Source organism: Hemibagrus wyckioides, linkage group LG12 (genome assembly GCF_019097595.1).
Source record: "Hemibagrus wyckioides isolate EC202008001 linkage group LG12, SWU_Hwy_1.0, whole genome shotgun sequence".
In the NCBI taxonomy this organism is placed as follows: Eukaryota; Metazoa; Chordata; class Actinopteri; order Siluriformes; family Bagridae; genus Hemibagrus; species Hemibagrus wyckioides.
Window position 1 is genome coordinate 15,787,597 of NC_080721.1, and position 17,850 is coordinate 15,805,446.

General features: G+C 40.4%; 1 protein-coding gene across 4 annotated transcripts in view; it reads right to left on the bottom strand.

The window, feature by feature from the left end:
* Positions 1-4,565: 4,565 nt before the first annotated feature.
* The window catches only part of grin2ba (glutamate receptor, ionotropic, N-methyl D-aspartate 2B, genome duplicate a), a 64,332-nt gene continuing 51,047 nt past the window's right edge, over positions 4,566-17,850 (bottom strand). For all 4 annotated transcript variants that reach the window (XM_058405160.1, XM_058405156.1, XM_058405158.1 and 1 more), the window contains 7 exons: positions 15,618-15,771; positions 15,337-15,462; positions 14,870-15,099; positions 14,551-14,711; positions 13,078-13,265; positions 12,735-12,973; positions 4,566-10,540 (listed from right to left, as the gene is read on the bottom strand). In XM_058405160.1, the coding sequence (XP_058261143.1) occupies positions 8,702-10,540; positions 12,735-12,973; positions 13,078-13,265; positions 14,551-14,711; positions 14,870-15,099; positions 15,337-15,462; positions 15,618-15,771 (2,937 nt within the window). In that variant the 3' untranslated portion in view covers positions 4,566-8,701. The remainder of the gene's footprint in view (positions 10,541-12,734; positions 12,974-13,077; positions 13,266-14,550; positions 14,712-14,869; positions 15,100-15,336; positions 15,463-15,617; positions 15,772-17,850) is intronic.

A 17,850-nucleotide genomic window follows, 5' to 3' on the forward strand; every position in this document is an offset into this window, starting at 1 on the left:
TAGTGTAGTGTAGTGTAGTGTAGTGTAGTAGAGTAGGTAGTGTAGTGTAGTGTAGTGTAGTAGAGTAGGTAGTGTAGTGTAGTGTAGTGTAGTGTAGTGTAGTGTAGTAGAGTAGGTAGTGTAGTGTAGTGTAGTGTAGTAGAGTAGGTAGTGTAGTGTAGTGTAGTAGAGTAGAGTAGGTAGTGTAGTGTAGTGTAGTAGAGTAGGTAGTGTAGTGTAGTGTAGTGTAGTAGAGTAGGTAGTGTAGTGTAGTGTAGTGTAGTAGAGTAGGTAGTGTAGTGTAGTGTAGTGTAGTGTAGTGTAGTAGGTAGTGTAGTGTAGTGTAGTGTAGTAGAGTAGGTAGTGTAGTGTAGTAGAGTAGAGATGGGAGTGTAGGGTAGTGTTGTGTTGTAGTGTAGTGTAGTGTAGTGTAGTCTAGTGTAGTAGAGTAGGTAGTGTAGTGTAGTGTAGTAGAGTAGGTAGTGTAGTGTAGCGTAGTGTAGTGTAGTAGAGTAGTGTAGTGTAGTGTAGTAGAGTAGGTAGTGTAGTGTAGTGTAGTAGAGTAGGTAGTGTAGTGTAGTGTAGTGTAGTGTAGTAGAGTAGGTAGTGTAGTGTAGTGTAGTGTAGTGTAGTGTAGTGTAGTGTAGTGTAGTAGAGTAGGTAGTGTAGTGTAGTGTAGTGTAGTAGAGTAGGTAGTGTAGTGTAGTGTAGTGTAGTGTAGTGTAGTGTAGTGTAGTGTAGTAGAGTAGGTAGTGTAGTGTAGTGTAGTGTAGTGTAGTAGAGTAGGTAGTGTAGTGTAGTGTAGTGTAGTGGAGTAGGTAGTGTAGTGTAGTAGAGTAGGTAGTGTAGTGTAGTGTAGTGTAGTGTAGTGTAGTGTAGTAGAGTAGAGTAGGTAGTGTAGTGTAGTGTAGTGTAGTAGAGTAGGTAGTGTAGTGTAGTGTAGTGTAGTAGAGTAGGTAGTGTAGTGTAGTGTAGTGTAGTAGAGTAGGTAGTGTAGTGTAGTGTAGTGTAGTGTAGTAGAGTAGGTAGTGTAGTGTAGTGTAGTAGAGTAGGTAGTGTAGTGTAGTGTAGTGTAGTAGAGTAGGTAGTGTAGTGTAGTGTAGTGTAGTAGAGTAGGTAGTGTAGTGTAGTGTAGTGTAGTAGAGTAGGTAGTGTAGTGTAGTGTAGTGTAGTGTAGTAGAGTAGGTAGTGTAGTGTAGTGTAGTGTAGTGTAGTGTAGTAGAGTAGGTAGTGTAGTGTAGTGTAGTAGAGTAGGTAGTGTAGTGTAGTGTAGTGTAGTGTAGTAGAGTAGGTAGTGTAGTGTAGTGTAGTGTAGTGTAGTGTAGTGTAGTGTAGTGTAGTGTAGTGTAGTGTAGTAGAGTAGGTAGTGTAGTGTAGTGTAGTGTAGTGTAGTGTAGTGTAGTAGAGTAGGTAGTGTAGTGTAGTGTAGTGTAGTGGAGTAGGTAGTGTAGTGTAGTGTAGTGTAGTGTAGTGTAGTGTAGTAGAGTAGGTAGTGTAGTGTAGTGTAGTGTAGTGGAGTAGGTAGTCAGGAGTAGTGAAGTGTAGTGTACTGTAGTGAGTAGGTAGAGTAGGTAGTGTAGTGTAGTGTAGTGTAGTGTAGTGTAGTGTAGTAGAGTAGGTAGTGTAGTGTAGTGTAGTGTAGTGTAGTGTAGTGTAGTGTAGTGTAGTGGAGTAGGTAGTGTAGTGTAGTAGAGTAGGTAGTGTAGTGTAGTGTAGTGTAGTGTAGTGTAGTGTAGTGTAGTAGAGTAGGTAGTGTAGTGTAGTGTAGTGTAGTGTAGTGTAGTGTAGTGTAGTGTAGTGTAGTGTAGTGTAGTTAGTGTTAGTGTAGTGTAGTGTAGTGTTAGTGTAATGTAGTGTAGTGTAGTGTAGTGTAGTGTAGTGGAGTAGGTAGTGTAGTGTAGTAGAGTAGGTAGTGTAGTGTAGTGTAGTGTAGTAGAGTAGGTAGTGTTGTGTAGTGTAGTGTAGTGAACTGTAGTGTAGTGTAGTGTAGTGTAGGTAGTAGTGTAGTGTAGTGTAGTGTAGTAGTAGTAGGTAGTGTAGTGTAGTGTAGTGTAGTGTAGTAGTAGGTAGTGTAGTGTAGTGTAGTAGTGTAGGTAGTGTAGTGTAGTGTAGTGTAGTGTAGTGTAGTGTAGTGTAGTGTAGTGTAGTGTAGTGTAGTGTAGTGTAGTAGTGTAGTGTAGTGTAGTGTAGGTAGTGTAGTGTAGAGTAGGTAGTGTAGTGTAGTGTAGTGTAGTGTAGTGTAGTGTAGTGTAGTGTAGTGTAGTGTAGAGTAGGTAGTGTAGTGTAGTGTAGTGTAGAGTAGTGTAGTGTAGTGTAGTAGAGTAGGTAGTGTAGTGTAGTGTAGGTAGTAGTAGTGTAGTGTAGTGTAGTGTAGTGTAGTGTAGTAGAGTAGGTAGTGTAGTGTAGTGTAGTGTAGTGTAGTGTAGTAGTGTAGTGTAGAGTAGTGTAGTGTAGTGTAGTAGTAGGTAGTGTAGTGTAGTGTAGTAGTAGTAGTAGTAGTAGTGTAGTAGTAGTGTAGTAGTAGTGTAGTAGTAGTAGTAGTAGTAGTAGTGTAGTAGTAGTAGGTAGTGTAGTGTAGTGTAGTGTAGTAGAGTAGGTAGTGTAGTGTAGTGTAGTGTAGTGTAGTAGAGTAGGTAGTGTAGTGTAGTGTAGTGTAGTGTAGTGTAGTGTAGTAGAGTAGGTAGTGTAGTGTAGTGTAGTGTAGTAGAGTAGGTAGTGTAGTGTAGTGTAGTGTAGTGTAGTGTAGTAGAGTAGGTAGTGTAGTGTAGTGTAGTGTAGTGTAGTAGAGTAGGTAGTGTAGTAGAGTAGGTAGTGTAGGGTAGTGTAGTGTAGTGTAGTGTAGTGTAGTGTAGTGTAGTAGAGTAGGTAGTGTAGTGTAGTGTAGTGGAGTAGGTAGTGTAGTGTAGTAGAGTAGGTAGTGTAGTGTAGTGTAGTGTAGTGTAGTGTAGTAGAGTAGGTAGTGTAGTGTAGTGTAGTGTAGTGTAGTGTAGTGTAGTGTAGTAGAGTAGGTAGTGTAGTGTAGTGTAGTGTAGTGTAGTAGAGTAGGTAGTGTAGTGTAGTGTAGTGTAGTGTAGTAGGTAGTGTAGTGTAGTGTAGTGTAGTGTAGTGTAGTAGAGTAGGTAGTGTAGTGTAGTGTAGTGTAGTGTAGTGTAGTAGAGTAGGTAGTGTAGTGTAGTGTAGTGTAGTGTAGTGTAGTGTAGTGTAGTGTAGTAGAGTAGGTAGTGTAGTGTAGTGTAGTGTAGTGTAGTGTAGTAGAGTAGGTAGTGTAGTGTAGTGTAGTGTAGTGTAGTGTAGTGTAGTGTAGTGTAGTGTAGTAGAGTAGGTAGTGTAGTGTAGTGTAGTGTAGTGTAGTGTAGTGTAGTGTAGTGTAGTAGAGTAGGTAGTGTAGTAGTAGTGTAGTAGTAGTGTAGTAGTAGTAGTAGTGTAGTAGTAGTGTAGTGTAGTGTAGTGTAGTGTAGTAGTAGTGTAGTGTAGTGTAGTGTAGTGTAGTGTTGTGTAGTGTAGTGTGTTGTTGTGTTGTGTAGTGTAGTGTAGTGTAGTGTAGTGTGGTAGAGTAGGTAGTGTAGTGTAGTGTAGTGTAGTGTAGTGTAGTGGAGTAGGTAGTGTAGTGTAGTGTAGTGTATTGTATTGTAGTAGTAGTGTCGTGTAGTGTAGTGTAGTGTAGTGTAGTGTAGTAGAGTAGGTAGTGTAGTGTAGTGTAGTGTAGTGTAGTGTAGTGTAGTGTAGTGTAGTGTAGTGGAGTAGGTAGTGTAGTGTAGTGTAGTGTAGTGTAGTGTAGTGTAGTGTAGTGTAGTGTAGTGTAGTGTAGTGAGTGTAGTGTGTGTAGTGTAGTGTAGTAGAGTAGTAGTAGTGTAGTGTAGGTAGTGTAGGTGTAGTGTAGTGTAGTGTTGTAGAGTAGGTAGTGTAGTGTAGTGTAGTGTAGTGTAGTAGAGTAGGTAGTGTAGTGTAGTGTAGTGTAGTGTAGTAGAGTAGGTAGTGTAGTGTAGTGTAGTGTAGTAGAGTAGGTAGTGTAGTGTAGTGTAGTGTAGTAGAGTAGGTAGTGTAGTGTAGTGTAGTGTAGTGTAGTGTAGTGTAGTGTAGTGTAGTAGAGTAGGTAGTGTAGTGTAGTGTAGTAGAGTAGGTAGTGTAGTGTAGTGTAGTGTAGTGTAGTGTAGTGTAGTGTAGTAGAGTAGGTAGTGTAGTGTAGTGTAGTGTAGTGTAGTGTAGTAGAGTAGGTAGTGTAGTGTAGTGTAGTAGAGTAGGTAGTGTAGTGTAGTGTAGTGTAGTGTAGTAGAGTAGGTAGTGTAGTGTAGTGTAGTGTAGTGTAGTGTAGTAGAGTAGGTAGTGTAGTGTAGTGTAGTAGAGTAGGTAGTGTAGTGTAGTGTAGTGTAGTAGAGTAGGTAGTGTAGTGTAGTGTAGTAGAGTAGGTAGTGTAGTGTAGTGTAGTGTAGTGTAGTGTAGTGTAGTAGAGTAGGTAGTGTAGTGTAGTGTAGTGTAGTGTAGTAGAGTAGGTAGTGTAGTGTAGTGTAGTGTAGTGTAGTAGAGTAGGTAGTGTAGTGTAGTACAAAAGACTTTAGAGACAGAACACAAAAAAATCCCACAAAATGTTAAGACTTAGTGTTTTTATTAATAATGTATTAATATTCACACTTTGTTCCAGATGTTTTGATCCTGACCAATCAGAGTAAAGATTTTTACCTTCCGATGCATCAACTTTATTACATCATCCATATTTACGTCCATGATTTCCATATAAAAGAACAAAGAAGGAATCGGCATATTAATTATCATTATTATCATTATCATTAGCATCATAATTATTATTGTTTTTGTTATTATATACAGATTCTGTACAATGTTCAAAAGTTTTGGTAATATTCGAAAGTAAAGGCCAATGTGTAAAAGATTATTACAGTGATGCGTAACCACACACACACACACACACACACACACATACGCTGTAATGTTCCTGTAACTATAGCGCAGTAACACTGGCATGAAACATGAACAATGAAGTGACTACAAAAAGATCATAGAAAAGAAATTTAAACAGTTGAACTTAAATATTTACACAAATTTTCCTTAAGCGGGAATAAAAACAGTGTTCAACTGTAATGTAAAGACAGGATCAGGGAATCTTAGCTCATATTTGTCAACATATCTTGACTACTGTAACTCTACGTTCATATCTACGATATACATGAATTAAAAAGAAGCTAAAAATGATATGAATTATCAGAAGAAAATACAAACTTACTCTGCTCTGCCTAAAAGCCATTTTATAAACTAGAAACATGACACGACAAAATCAAGCACAGAAATAACTAAAATAATTCGTTAAACCTGTTGATTAAATTGATTACTTTTTTTCATTCATTTAAACAATCAGTTAACATTTAGTCATTTAATGCTAACTGATTTCAGTTAAGTAATATACATAAGGCTGATTTATTTAAAGTCAAGTCAAGAAGCAATCTGTGTCTTTATTAAAGTTGTTCACTAAACTGATTCATCAAAATGATTCTCTGAACATTACCTGAACATTGATTCTTTTAAAGTGATAAATGTTTTTATGAATCAGTTCAATGAGTCGCTTCTGTTGAGATGAGTGTAAGGATTTTTATTTGACAAAGTTAGTTTGGATAACTAAAGAAAAATACACACACACACACACACACACAATTATTGCAAACCAGAATACAGTTCATATGTACAATGGTCAACCGTGCTAATTTAGCACCCACATTTAAAGAGTTTAATTGATAAGTGTTGATTAATATCGATACATATCAGTATTAAAGATTAAAGACTCAAAAGAAATGTATGAACAATAAAGTGTAATATTTTATAATAAAAATAATAAAGCACTAATAAAAAGCACAGATAAGCTTTAATTAGTTTATCCAGAGTGAACAGTGAATCGCTAAACATGGAGGCAAAAACACAGTGAGATTAGCAACATCACTGAACCACACATCTGTGTGTGTGTGTATGTGTGTGTGTGTGTGTGTGTGTAAAACATTCCTGGTGTGCTAGGCCTTGGTTTATACAGTACATTAGCATGAGAAATAAACTCAAGTTCAAGTAAAGCCAAAGTTCCTAAGGCTTTGTCCCAATTGCTAGACTGAATCGCTAGTTAGTGTGCTTTTACTCCTATAATCATCCACCATTTTGTCTCAGATCTAGAATTCATGTGTAGTTAGTGTTCCTTGTAGAATGTTGGCCTTTTTAATGCTCCATCCCAAACGCACACTCTGTGTCTTGATTATTTTAGTGTGTGTGTGTGTGTGTGTGTGTGTATTACCCATAATGCACTGTGTTTAAGTGTCGGTTTACAAACCTACCATGCACATTAGTGTGAAATAAAATGTAAGGTTTAGGCTCGGTGGAACTTAAGGAGCTGGAGGTCAACATGTTTATTGTCTCTGTCCTTGATTACCAGTGTGTTGATTTTTGCAGAGTGTTAATCTTACATGCTAACCACTAACTAGCCATTTCACTAACAATTTATTAGCAACAGCTTGGTGTTATGGCTGTGCCTGGTGTACACCATCTCTAACCACATGATCTTCAACAAATATTTTAGTATATCTAGTCTTTAATTGCCTTTCTTTCAGTAATACTGAGGTATGCATAAGTATTCACCCGCTTGAACTTCTCCACATTTTAACAAAAGCCTGGAAATGTTTACTATACGTCATGAAGCTACACAAAAAGCTAAGGACTCCATGCAGGATAAGTTCTCTGCTCATCCCCTGAGAATGGCTTGTGAAGCATGGTGGTGGGAGCATCATGTGGAGCCTCCGACCCTGGCTGTGCTTCTGTGGCTAATTCCCAGGTCAAAGGGTGAATATTTATGCAGGTCAATGCTAGTTTTTGTGCTTTTGTCTTTTAGCTGTTCTAAAATCCCACAGATGGATCACTGTCTTATCATCTCTGAAGTTCTGCTGTGTTGGTCTCCTCATTTTTGGACTTTTTTCTTACTCCACTTACTTGTCCTGTTCTCTCTGGATGTCCTAGTGAGACTTTCTGGAGATTTTATAGGTGTTAAGCAGGCCTGTTCAGCAAGCTGCTAGCAACAGCAATAAGTTATGACGCTTTCTGCTTTCTACTCTCAGTATCTGCGTTATGATGTTATTCCAACTAAATCTAGCATTTGGGACACGGCCTAAATGTAAGTGGACTAACTGGTGCTAAATTGAATTGAAGAAAAGCAGCAGCAGTGTGTGTGTGTGTGTGTATAAAGTGTGAGTAAATTGTGAGAAGTGTGTGTAGAGTGTGTCCTATTCAAACACATGTCAAACACAATTTAAGGGAAACTTATTAAAGTGCCCTAAACGTAACACAGTTAAGAAAAGTCGGCTCTTAAAGCTGCAGTGTCCTAAATCAGTATGTCTCTTAACTCTACTCAGGTAATAAGCGTGAATCTAAAAGCGAAGAATCTACTATGGTTTATTATTATCACTTATCATGAGTAATAGTTCCGTCTTAACTACTAGTTTGCATATGTTTGTTTTTTTGTAGATTTTTTTAAAATTATTTTTAATTTTTTTTATACATTGTTCAGTTTTGTAAAAAGTGTACCAAAGGTGTGTCCTGTATATCAGGGAGGCATGTGCCAATATTAAAATTACCGTATCATGATAAGCGCCTAGCTTTTATCATGATTTACGATATTATTACGATTACTCCGTTTAAAAAATCACTTACTGTCATCGAAGTGACAGAATTTTTCTCCACTGTTTTCTCGAACCTTCAGCATCATTTCAGCGAACAGAATTATGGGATTGCGAGATTCTCAAAGAACACTTTGGAGTCCTTTTTGCCTTGTTCCTTGCTAAGGAGCTTGATCTCCCTGCCTGAGAATGCACCCTACCTAGGCAGCCTACTACACAATGGAACAGAACAGCATTCAAAATATACAAATTTTTAAAATAGTAACAAAATGAAACGTCACAATGCGCTTCGTACTCGATTATCGGCTAATGCCTAATATCAAGTTATATGTAATGTGTGTGTGTGTGTGTGTTGTATTTACAAGAGAGACAAGCGTCTTCACTTCCCAACCACCTCGTTATTTCTTTTTAATTTTCCTCCCTCATCGTGTGTGTGTGTGTGTGTGTGTGTGTGTGTGTGTGTGTCAGTGTTTGATCATAGGGGCTCTTTGTCCCTCAGCTATATATGTAAGAATGGCAAAATATCTGAAATGTGAAAATGTAATCAGAATAAATAAATAAATAAATAAAACAGATAAACAAACAAACAAACAAATAAATAAATAAATAAGACTTCTACACATCATTAGCATTAGCATTAGCATCATCCGTACCAGCCTGGCTAATCACAATGTTATTGGTAACGTTATTGTGGTTGTTATTGTTTATTACCCTGTTAGCGTTTTGTATGACTCATATGCCATCAACCTAAAGGAAAGAGAGAGAGAGAGAGGACAGGAAATAGAGAAAGTGAACAATCATTTTATCTGTCATCCCTCCTTCTCTCTTTCTCTCTCTCTCTCTCTCTCGCTCGCTCTGTCGTTCACACATTTCCAGATGGTCACTAGTCTAATCACTCCTCCTAGATCTTCACTTCCTTTGGTGCAGGAACACAGCGTTGTTTACAGGCACCAGGCTGGTGCAGTTAAACCCCACCTTTAGCTCCACCCCCGTTCAGCCCTTTTGGTCAAAGCCATCCATCCTCCTCTTCTGGTTTATTGTTCTATCCATCACTTCCTGTTGTGCGTCTACACATCCGACTCGATGCTGGAGAGTTTTTCGTACACATGGCCATTGGTGCCGTTAAAAGGTCGCGGCGGCCCGAGAGCCGAGTGCTGATTGGTGAATCGAGATGAGGGAAGGAATGATGCAATCCCAGAAGGATTTCCTGGGTTTCTCGGATCAGAACGCTGCTGCTTTTTCGTATAGTACGTTTTAGCGCCGTGCAGCAGGCACTGATCGTCTCCGAATGTTGGCACGAATGGGTTGTGATTGGTGTGATCAGGATAGAGTGATTTTGACAGGAAGTAAGGGTCTCTTTCCCCTCGGAATGCACTCAGGGAGTGGTGGGCGGGGCTATAAAACTGCTGGGTGTCAAATAAATGGGAGAAGGAGCCCTCCATACAGCGATCCTTCTCCTTCAAACTCACACTGCGAGGGGGCAGAAAAGCCCCACTTACATCATCCATAGCTCCTCCCCCTGCTCGTAAGCTTAGCCCTTCGTCATCCCTGTGCAGGTCCATGAAGGCATCATAAGAATGCTGCCTGCGTAAAGGTCTAGCGCTAAACGCTCTTCGCCGCTGTGACGGTGTTTGACCCCGCCCACTTATCTGCTCCATTACGTGATTGCTATCCTCGCTGATGTTGTACAAGTTGCCTGAGCGCTTACAAGCATCGCAGCGCATGCACGTGGCTGAAGTGGGACGGCTGGCCCCACCCCCAACTCCTGATGCCACACAGCTACTGCTTCCACCAGCTCCATAAGTCCCGCCCCCTGTGTGCTGTGTCATTCGTTTACTTCCTGCACTGCTAGCACGGCAATTTCGACACTCCCAGTCCGCTCCTCCCACTTTTGACTCCACCTTTGATGGTTTGCTTTTTAGGAAGTCATCTACAGGCACCAGGCTAGTGCAATTGGCCCCGCCTCCAGCCCCACCCCCACTTGGCCCATCAGTCAAATCCACATGCTCCCACTGGGGCACGCCCTCTTTGGGACGGAACTGGTCCAGGTAAAAGTCTCGAAGACTTTCTTTGTCCTGGTACAGGAAGGACAAAGATCCACCTCCTCCTCTCATTTTGGGTTCTGACAGAGGCGGAGACACAGAGCGGTGTCCATGGTGACGGTGATGCCCATGGTGCGGTCTCCGTCGGTAACCAAGGTGGGCGTGATCCAGTTCTCGCCGTGATTTAGCCGAAGCAGGCCGCTTCTTCAGACTGTCACCGTGCTGCTTTCTCTTTCTACTGTCACTCTCCAGGTTACCGTAGGTTATGGTGTGAGTGGAAATGTCGGACATGTTGTCTCCATCACCATAGCGATCATACGCAGGAATATAACCTGAAGTCCCACCTTTAAAGGAAAACTTCCTGTACGGCTCCGGCAGTCCAAGTGGCGCGTGTCCCTGCAGGAGGTCAAAGTTGCTCATGTTCCTGTGTGTGAGGGCGGAGCAGTCAAAAATGGCACCATCCAATGAGCTGCCGGATCCCAGGCTGGGGGCAGGGCCAGGGACAGAGCCCGAGCGTCTGTGCAGGTATAGGTCACTCTCATTGCGGTGCAGGTTTCCGAAGGTGCGCTCGACCTGATCAATGTAGTCACTAAATGCGTTATTGTCGTTGTTCTCGGACAGGTACGGCACCCGGCACTCCGAATGACGTCGCTGATCGCTGATGTCATAGACGGATGAGTCGCGGCGTAGGTAGTCGAGCGCGCTGTGGGGGGAGCCATTCACCCCAGACATGGATGCCATGTTTTTAGCAGTGCGCAGCAGACGCATGATGTTGGAGTGTGTGTTGTTTATGGTGGCTGATGGGGAATTCAGCCCTGAACCCTTGTTTTCAATCTCAACACCATGGATGCAGCTGTAGACTTCCTGCAACAGAGAGAGAGAGAGAGAGAGAGAGGGAGAGAGAGAGAGAGAGAGAGAGAGTTATAAGTAAGAATACATGGGAACAGGGACAATAATAAAATGGCTGAAGTTCTAGTAAATAAACTGTTAGGTGGGAGATTCAGGAAAGACGTAGTATTTGAGACAGAGCCAAAATGGCCGATGTTCCAGTAAGTGTGCAAACTAGTGATGATTTTAGGGTTTGGGACAGAGCCAAAATGGACACAGTAAGCTTGTGTTGTGGTCTAGCATTTGGGAAAGTGCTGGAGCTTTGCAGAAAACTGGAGAGGATGAACAGTACTAACAGTGTCATTAATGTGTGACTGTAAGTGTGAGGTTCAGAAAAAATATCAGAGGAAACATGTTAGGATCCATAATAAATAAACAGCAAGCGTGCTAAGAGAAAACATATGTGACACGCAAATGTTCATCACTACCTTAGCACACGCATGTGTTTCTACATGTATGTTGTGTACTCTGTCGTAAGCACACATTAGATTAGCCTGCAGAGAAATTCTAAAAAGAAGAACAGCACAAATTCTTTTCATTTCAGCTTGTTAGGAAGCCTGTCAGAGCCCAGGGTCAGCCATGATACACCCCATGGCGCAGAGAGGGTTAGGGGCCTTAATCAAGGGCCCAACAGTGGCAGCTTCCAACCTTCTGATCAGTGACCCAGAGCTTTACAGTTTAACACAGATACGATGTCTCAGTAGAGAGCGGAACAATTAGTACGGCAGTTTAGCTTGAAATGTTGGATTACCTGCACTTTGGTATCTGTTTTTTTTTTTACAATCTTGAATGCTATAATGTTTTAAATAACAATTTATTTAATTCATCCCAGCTAGTCATTAATGCCATGTTAGCATGTCTCTGTATGTAAAAAAGATACTGACCCATGATATATCATATTTCACACTTGATAACAACCTTGTAGATTAATAAATGTTGATTAGTAACCTCCCTGTCTGGGTTTATAGAATGATTTTAAACAGAATTCAGATGTGTAGCTTTAACTTAATGTGGCTAATGAGCAGCTAGCGTGCTAATGAGCTAAACATAGGATTTTATATGATGCAGCAGATTGTGATCCATGAGCTATCAATCCATTTGTTCTGGCCCTCTGTGTGTGTGTGTGTGTGTGTGTGTGAGTGAAGCTAATTTTATTTGAGCTTCCTACTTGTTATATGAGCAGGACGTGTAGATGCTAATGGATTTGGCCCCAGGGTCAGAAAACAACACACACACACACACACACGCACACACTTCTGAGAATGTCAGAGGAGATTGCCTTAGGGCTCTTTATATTAATCTCATCGAAGTACCAACACACACACACACACACACAGAAATCTGATTCTTCTGCTAAAACACAAAAAACACAGAACTTTAATAAAATAGGATACACACACACACACACACACACACTTGCTCTTAAATAAGTTTAATGAACTAAATGTTTGATCAAACACCAGCATTTCACACACAGACTAACTGTAGGTGGTGTAAATGGTGCTACTTTTTTTTTTATAAAAGGTTAAATAAATACTAAATATGATAGAATATCAAATATATATAAATACTAAATACACACACTCGTACACACAGTAAATCTGATAATGAATTAAAAATTGAGTTAAATTTTATACTGAAGTGACTTTAGAACTGAAATGTTGAAGTGAATTTTGAAATTAAAGTTTAAAGTGAAGGAAATGAAATGATTGTCACCTGAAATTAAAAACTTAAAGTTAAATTTGAGCTGAAGACAGATTCACTCCTAACCTGAAGTGAATTTGTGAAGTGAAGGTGAATTTTCTGAAACGTTGGGCTGAAAGTCAATTTAAACATTTCAAATTGAAACTGAAGTGAATTATTTAAGATCAGGTGTGAACTGAAGTGATACTGGATGTAAATTGTGATGTGAAGTGAATTTAGGAATAAAAATAAACTGTCAGCGAATCCTGAGCTGAACTTAAATATTGAATCGTTTTAAACCTAATAATATAAGATCTAAATTCTGGTGTGATGTAGACAGCAGCTAGGAGGAAATATTTTACCCAAAAGAATTCAATCCATTTTCAAATAAATATTAAAAACCATTTGTTTTGATTGACTTTCAGAATAAAGCGCATTAAAAATAATTACAGTCATTAGTGTGTGTGTGTGTGTGTGTGTGTCTCACCCTGCTGATGGTGAAGGTGAGGCCGGGTTTTCCTGAACACACTCCCATGCAGCAGAAGCGCAGGTGTCTGTAGAAGATGTGCTCGGCCAGGAAGGTGATGAGCGACAGGGCCATGGCTGCCCCCAGCATGTAGAACACACCTGCCATGTTATCCACATCCAGCTGACTGCTCATCACCTCGTTCTTCTCATGGTGACAGATCCCTGTGAGCCAGAGCGCCTCCAGCTCCTCCATCTCTCCTACACACACACACACAAACACACACACACAAGGAGGTTCAGTCTATGTTGATTTATAGCTCTCTAAGGTTTTATTGTGTGTGTGTGTGTGTGTGCATGTGTACCGTCTCCGAACAGCTGTAGGATGGCCAGGTCCACATGTCTCTTCCAGCCCGAGTCTTTCTGGATGGCGATGCCGTATCCGGTGGAAGCGAACACTTTCCCGGAACCAATGGTCACCAGCTTGCAGCCTTCATCACGACCTGCCATGTAGTTCAGCACGGCAGCGTCATAGATAAATGCGTCCAGCTTCCTAAAGTCAACACACACACACGCACCTTTACACTTGCTTTACTCCTCTGAGCACTCAGGTGGCTCTTGTTCTTATGTTGGTTTTGTTAGCAGTAAGTAAATTCTACCTGTAACTTTAATCTTTTCTTATCAGTTTTCCAATAAACACCGATTGATCTCCTCTCCACTCTGTCTTTACTCTGTCTATACAGAAGACCTGGGCTATGTAGTGGCTAGCAGTCGATGCTAAGTGTAATTAAAAAGTGATAATAATATTATAGTCTCTTTCAGAGTAATTGTTAATGTTAAGGTTTCCACTCTTACTCTTTATAAAATCTGTGTAAAACTCCATTGCTATATGCTAGCTAGATAAATTATAACATAGCTAGCCCATTTTCCCCAGTTGCTTAGCAAAAGTGTTTTCATGAATTTACCTACTTGAACATTGTGAAACTGTGTATTCGAGTTCCCATGTCAAAAACAAAAAGTTCCAGTAGAAATTAAATGTTTCAGAAATTGTCATCATCTGCCACTTTATTTAGCAATGAATGTGTTAATAACTTGTTTAGGAAGCTGGTGTCAATAAGGTACAGTCAGTCTTACTGTAGTTAGCATTAAATAATTACTGCAGTCTGCAGTAAAAAGCTACCACAGAGCTGATTTACAGCAGCTAGCCACGGTCTCACGTTTGTTAGCATTAAATAGTTACATAAAGTCGTATTGTTTAAAGCTCAGCAGAAGTCAGAATTTAAAGCAGAAGTCCAGACGTAAATCTCCAGTGACGATCTGGATTTAAATGAGAGTTCAAAAAGAGGAGTGGCTCAGTTACGCACATTCATGACCTTGAAATGAAGTGTTGTTTTTTTTTTTATTGTGTCAGACTCAGTGATTAATATCACTGCTGGAGGACCGTGGAGGAGACGTGCTGTAATCAGACAGCTTTGGTCAGGTTTTCCTTCACATTATAGACACGTTTACAGCAGAGGAAATTTTGGAACAAAACACTGATATTTTATTAATTCAACAAATCAAAACAATTCCTGCAAGCTTGGAGGCCTAAACTTGTGATTTTAATCTGAAATCTAATGTAATCAAGGACGTTTCCACAATCTCTGAATAAACCCTAGGTAGTGAGCTAAGAGCGTTCCTGCTAGTCCACAGTCTTAGTCTAGTTCGTCTTAAATGTCTGTCATTCGATGCATTTCTCAGGTTTATTAAGCTAACTAATGTTAGTAAGTGTCTCTTACTGCACTATATATAGACTTATATAAGACATGGAGCATGTGACTGTGTGTTCTGGTTCTGACCCAGCTTTCAGGCTCTGCAGAGCTTCATCCACGTTGCGCTGGTGGAATTTCACCATGTATGAGTGCATTTCCTTATAGTTATTACGGATGTTCCGCTCTGTACTGCCGTTTGGCACAGTCCCAAAGCGAAATGGAGGAGAGAAGTCATTAGGTCTCTGGAACTGTAGGAGAAAGAGAGATCCAGGAGACAGAGATATTAAAATCATACAAAATCCTTGAGTTTTTATTGACTGAATGCTAAAGGGAGAAAACTGCACAACTCCGAGAGACTGACAGCTTAGTCATTAGACTGACTCTGCTTCTTGTTATGACTGTGTACCTTTTTGTCACTGAGGCCTGAGACCTGGTCAACGTACTCCTCCTGGATCATGAAAGCTGCAAGATTAGCAGTGTAGCTGGCCAGGAAGATCACAGCAAAGAAAGCCCACACAGACACCATGATCTTACTGGTTGTTCCTCTGGGGTTCTGCACAGGAACCGAGTTGTTAAACACCAAACCCCACAGCAGCCAGATCGCCTTTCCAATAGTGAATGAGGGACCTCCAGGATCTAGAAGAACAAACAGTTGTTTACATACAAATGGTTCTAGTTGATGATCAATGGTTTAAGTAACACTCACGCTAATAATTAAACTGAGACAGAACGAACCCCCTCGTCCTGTCTCTCGGTTCAGTTAATTAAATCCAAGACAGCTTTATTGGTATGACTGTTATTTAAATTATTAATCAGACAAAAAGCCTGAGACGGATAGACCCAGAGCACGATTTTTAAAAATAGAGAACTCACTTCTTCCATCGGCGAGGCAGCGGTTGTATCCCACAGGACTGAAATATTCAAACACAAACACAGCTATGGCAGAAACCAGCAGCAGCATGACGAACATCATCACCCACACGTCTGCACTGAAGGGCTCTGAATACACACACACACACACACTTCAGCACATCCAGTAAAGACACTACAGTGTATTTTGGGGTACGTTATTCAAGCCAGTTCAGCACTACAGCAGGAGACACTGTGGTTATAAAAGTTACAGTAGTCTGTAGTATTTTTGAGAAGGTTTTCACCCAGAAATGCTGATGGTGACACAGTGCCATTACTACGAGAGACCATGACGCTGATTCCTGTCTCAATGAAAGGCACAGAGAAGTCGATGACCTCCGACCTTTCTTCATTTATAGTGAGAGAACCAACAGCCATGTGAGCGTTTTTCACCACCACCTAGAGCAGGAGATAAAGAGATGTTACTGTAGCTCACAATAAAGGAACAACTGGAATTAATTGGATTAAAATCTGATGAACACCAAGACAAGCTGGAAACCAGTGAAGAATAATCCCTAAGTCCTAATATAAAGACCAAAACATAAAGCTCTAACCCATAGACTTATCTAAACTCAAGCCCTTAGTTAAAACTGACCCCAATCCCTAGACCCTAAAACTCACCTTCCACTAACCCTAAACCCTAAACCTTAAACTCTACACCTAACACCTACAGTATCCACCTAAATCCAGAACATAACCCTAAACTCAATCCATAACACTAATCCTAACTCTCAGACAAAATCTATCCAAAAACCTTGAACTTAACATTATCTCTCCATAAACCCTAAACCCTAAACCCTAACACATCATTATTGAGACACAACCATGACAGGAATAAGAACAGGACGAGGAAGAGTGAAAGTGGGTTATCACACTAGGTCACGCTGGAAATAGATATTCTACTTACCATACTCCCTCCCTCTCTGTCTCTGTCTCCCCTCTCTTTATCTGTCTCTCTCTCTCTGTCTCTCTCTCTTTGTCTGTGTCTGTTTTTCACTATTTAGCTCTACATACATTATAGTCAGACAAAACAACTAGACAACCTGTACAAGGTGTGTGTTTGTGTGTGTGAGAGATTCATCCGTTTCATCCATTTGTCTTGTTTCTCTCTCTGTCTCTCTCTCTCTCTCTCTTTCTCTCTCTCTCACTCACTCTCTCGCTCACTCTCTGTTATGAAACTGACCTATGTGGGTGGTACTGAGATGGAGTTTTGCAGGACCTGTGTGAGTGTGAATGTGTGTGTGGAATCAGTGATTTGCTGCAGATGAATGTAAAATGGCTGTTTCTTTTCAGCGTCTGCTAAAACAAAAAAAAATCAAATCTCCTGAACAAAAAGACTAAACTTTAACCCTAAACCTGGTCCTGACCACTCATCTATACTCTATCACTAATCTCTTATTCTGTACTGAAACTATAAACCCAAACCCTAACACTGAACTTCACCTAAAATCTATAAAACATTAGTTAACCTGCAAAAACATGTCTTAATCCATAAACCTGATTTGAAAATCTAAATCCTAAAATCTAAATCCCAAAATTATCAATCACTCCATTTTCCTGGTAGGTTTCATTATTTATATTTCAGAAGAACAGGAAAGCAGACTGTGAGTATAACAATAACAACATTAGACAAATACATGGAGCTAAACTCTAGTGTTTGTGTTCCTCACTAGCTCCTGTCCTCTCACAGACTTTCAGCCCCATGATATTCTTAGAGCCTGGCCTATTTGTACAAGCGTGAAGATAATTTCTCCATAGAGACCACGGAGCACTCCTGAGTCCCTCAGGGCATCTATCAATGCTGGAAACAGAAGTGCGGATAAGGATTGAACAATTCATGGTTGAAAATCTCAGAATGGAAACCGTCTGTGCTTTTACAGAAGAAAAAAGAAACTAAAAAGGAAATCATCAGCAGGAGCATGGAACTGGGACATTCACAATGAAATCAGAATTAAATATCAAAGCTTTAAACACACTGATCACCTGTCAAACTGATCACCTGTCAAAATCATCTTCTTTCAAAGTGATCACCAGTCAAACTGATCATCTGTCAAACTGATCACCAGTCAAACTGATCACCTGTCAAACTCATCACCTGTCAAACTCATCTCCGTTCAAATTGATCACCAGTCAAACTGATCATCTGCCAAACTGATCACCAGTCAAACTGATCACCTGTCAAACTCATCTCCTTTCAAACTGATCACCTGTCAAACTAATCTCCTTTCAAACTGATCTCCTTTCAAACTGATCACCTGCCAAACTGATCATCTGCCAAACTGATCACCTGTCAAACTGATCATCTGTAAAACTGATCATCTGTCAAACTGATCACCTGTCAAACTGATCATCTGTAAAACTGATCATCTGTAAAACTGATCATCTGTCAAACTGATCATCTGCCAAACTGATCACCTGTCAAACTCATCTCCTTTCAAACTGATCACCTGTCAAACTAATCTCCTTTCAAACTGATCT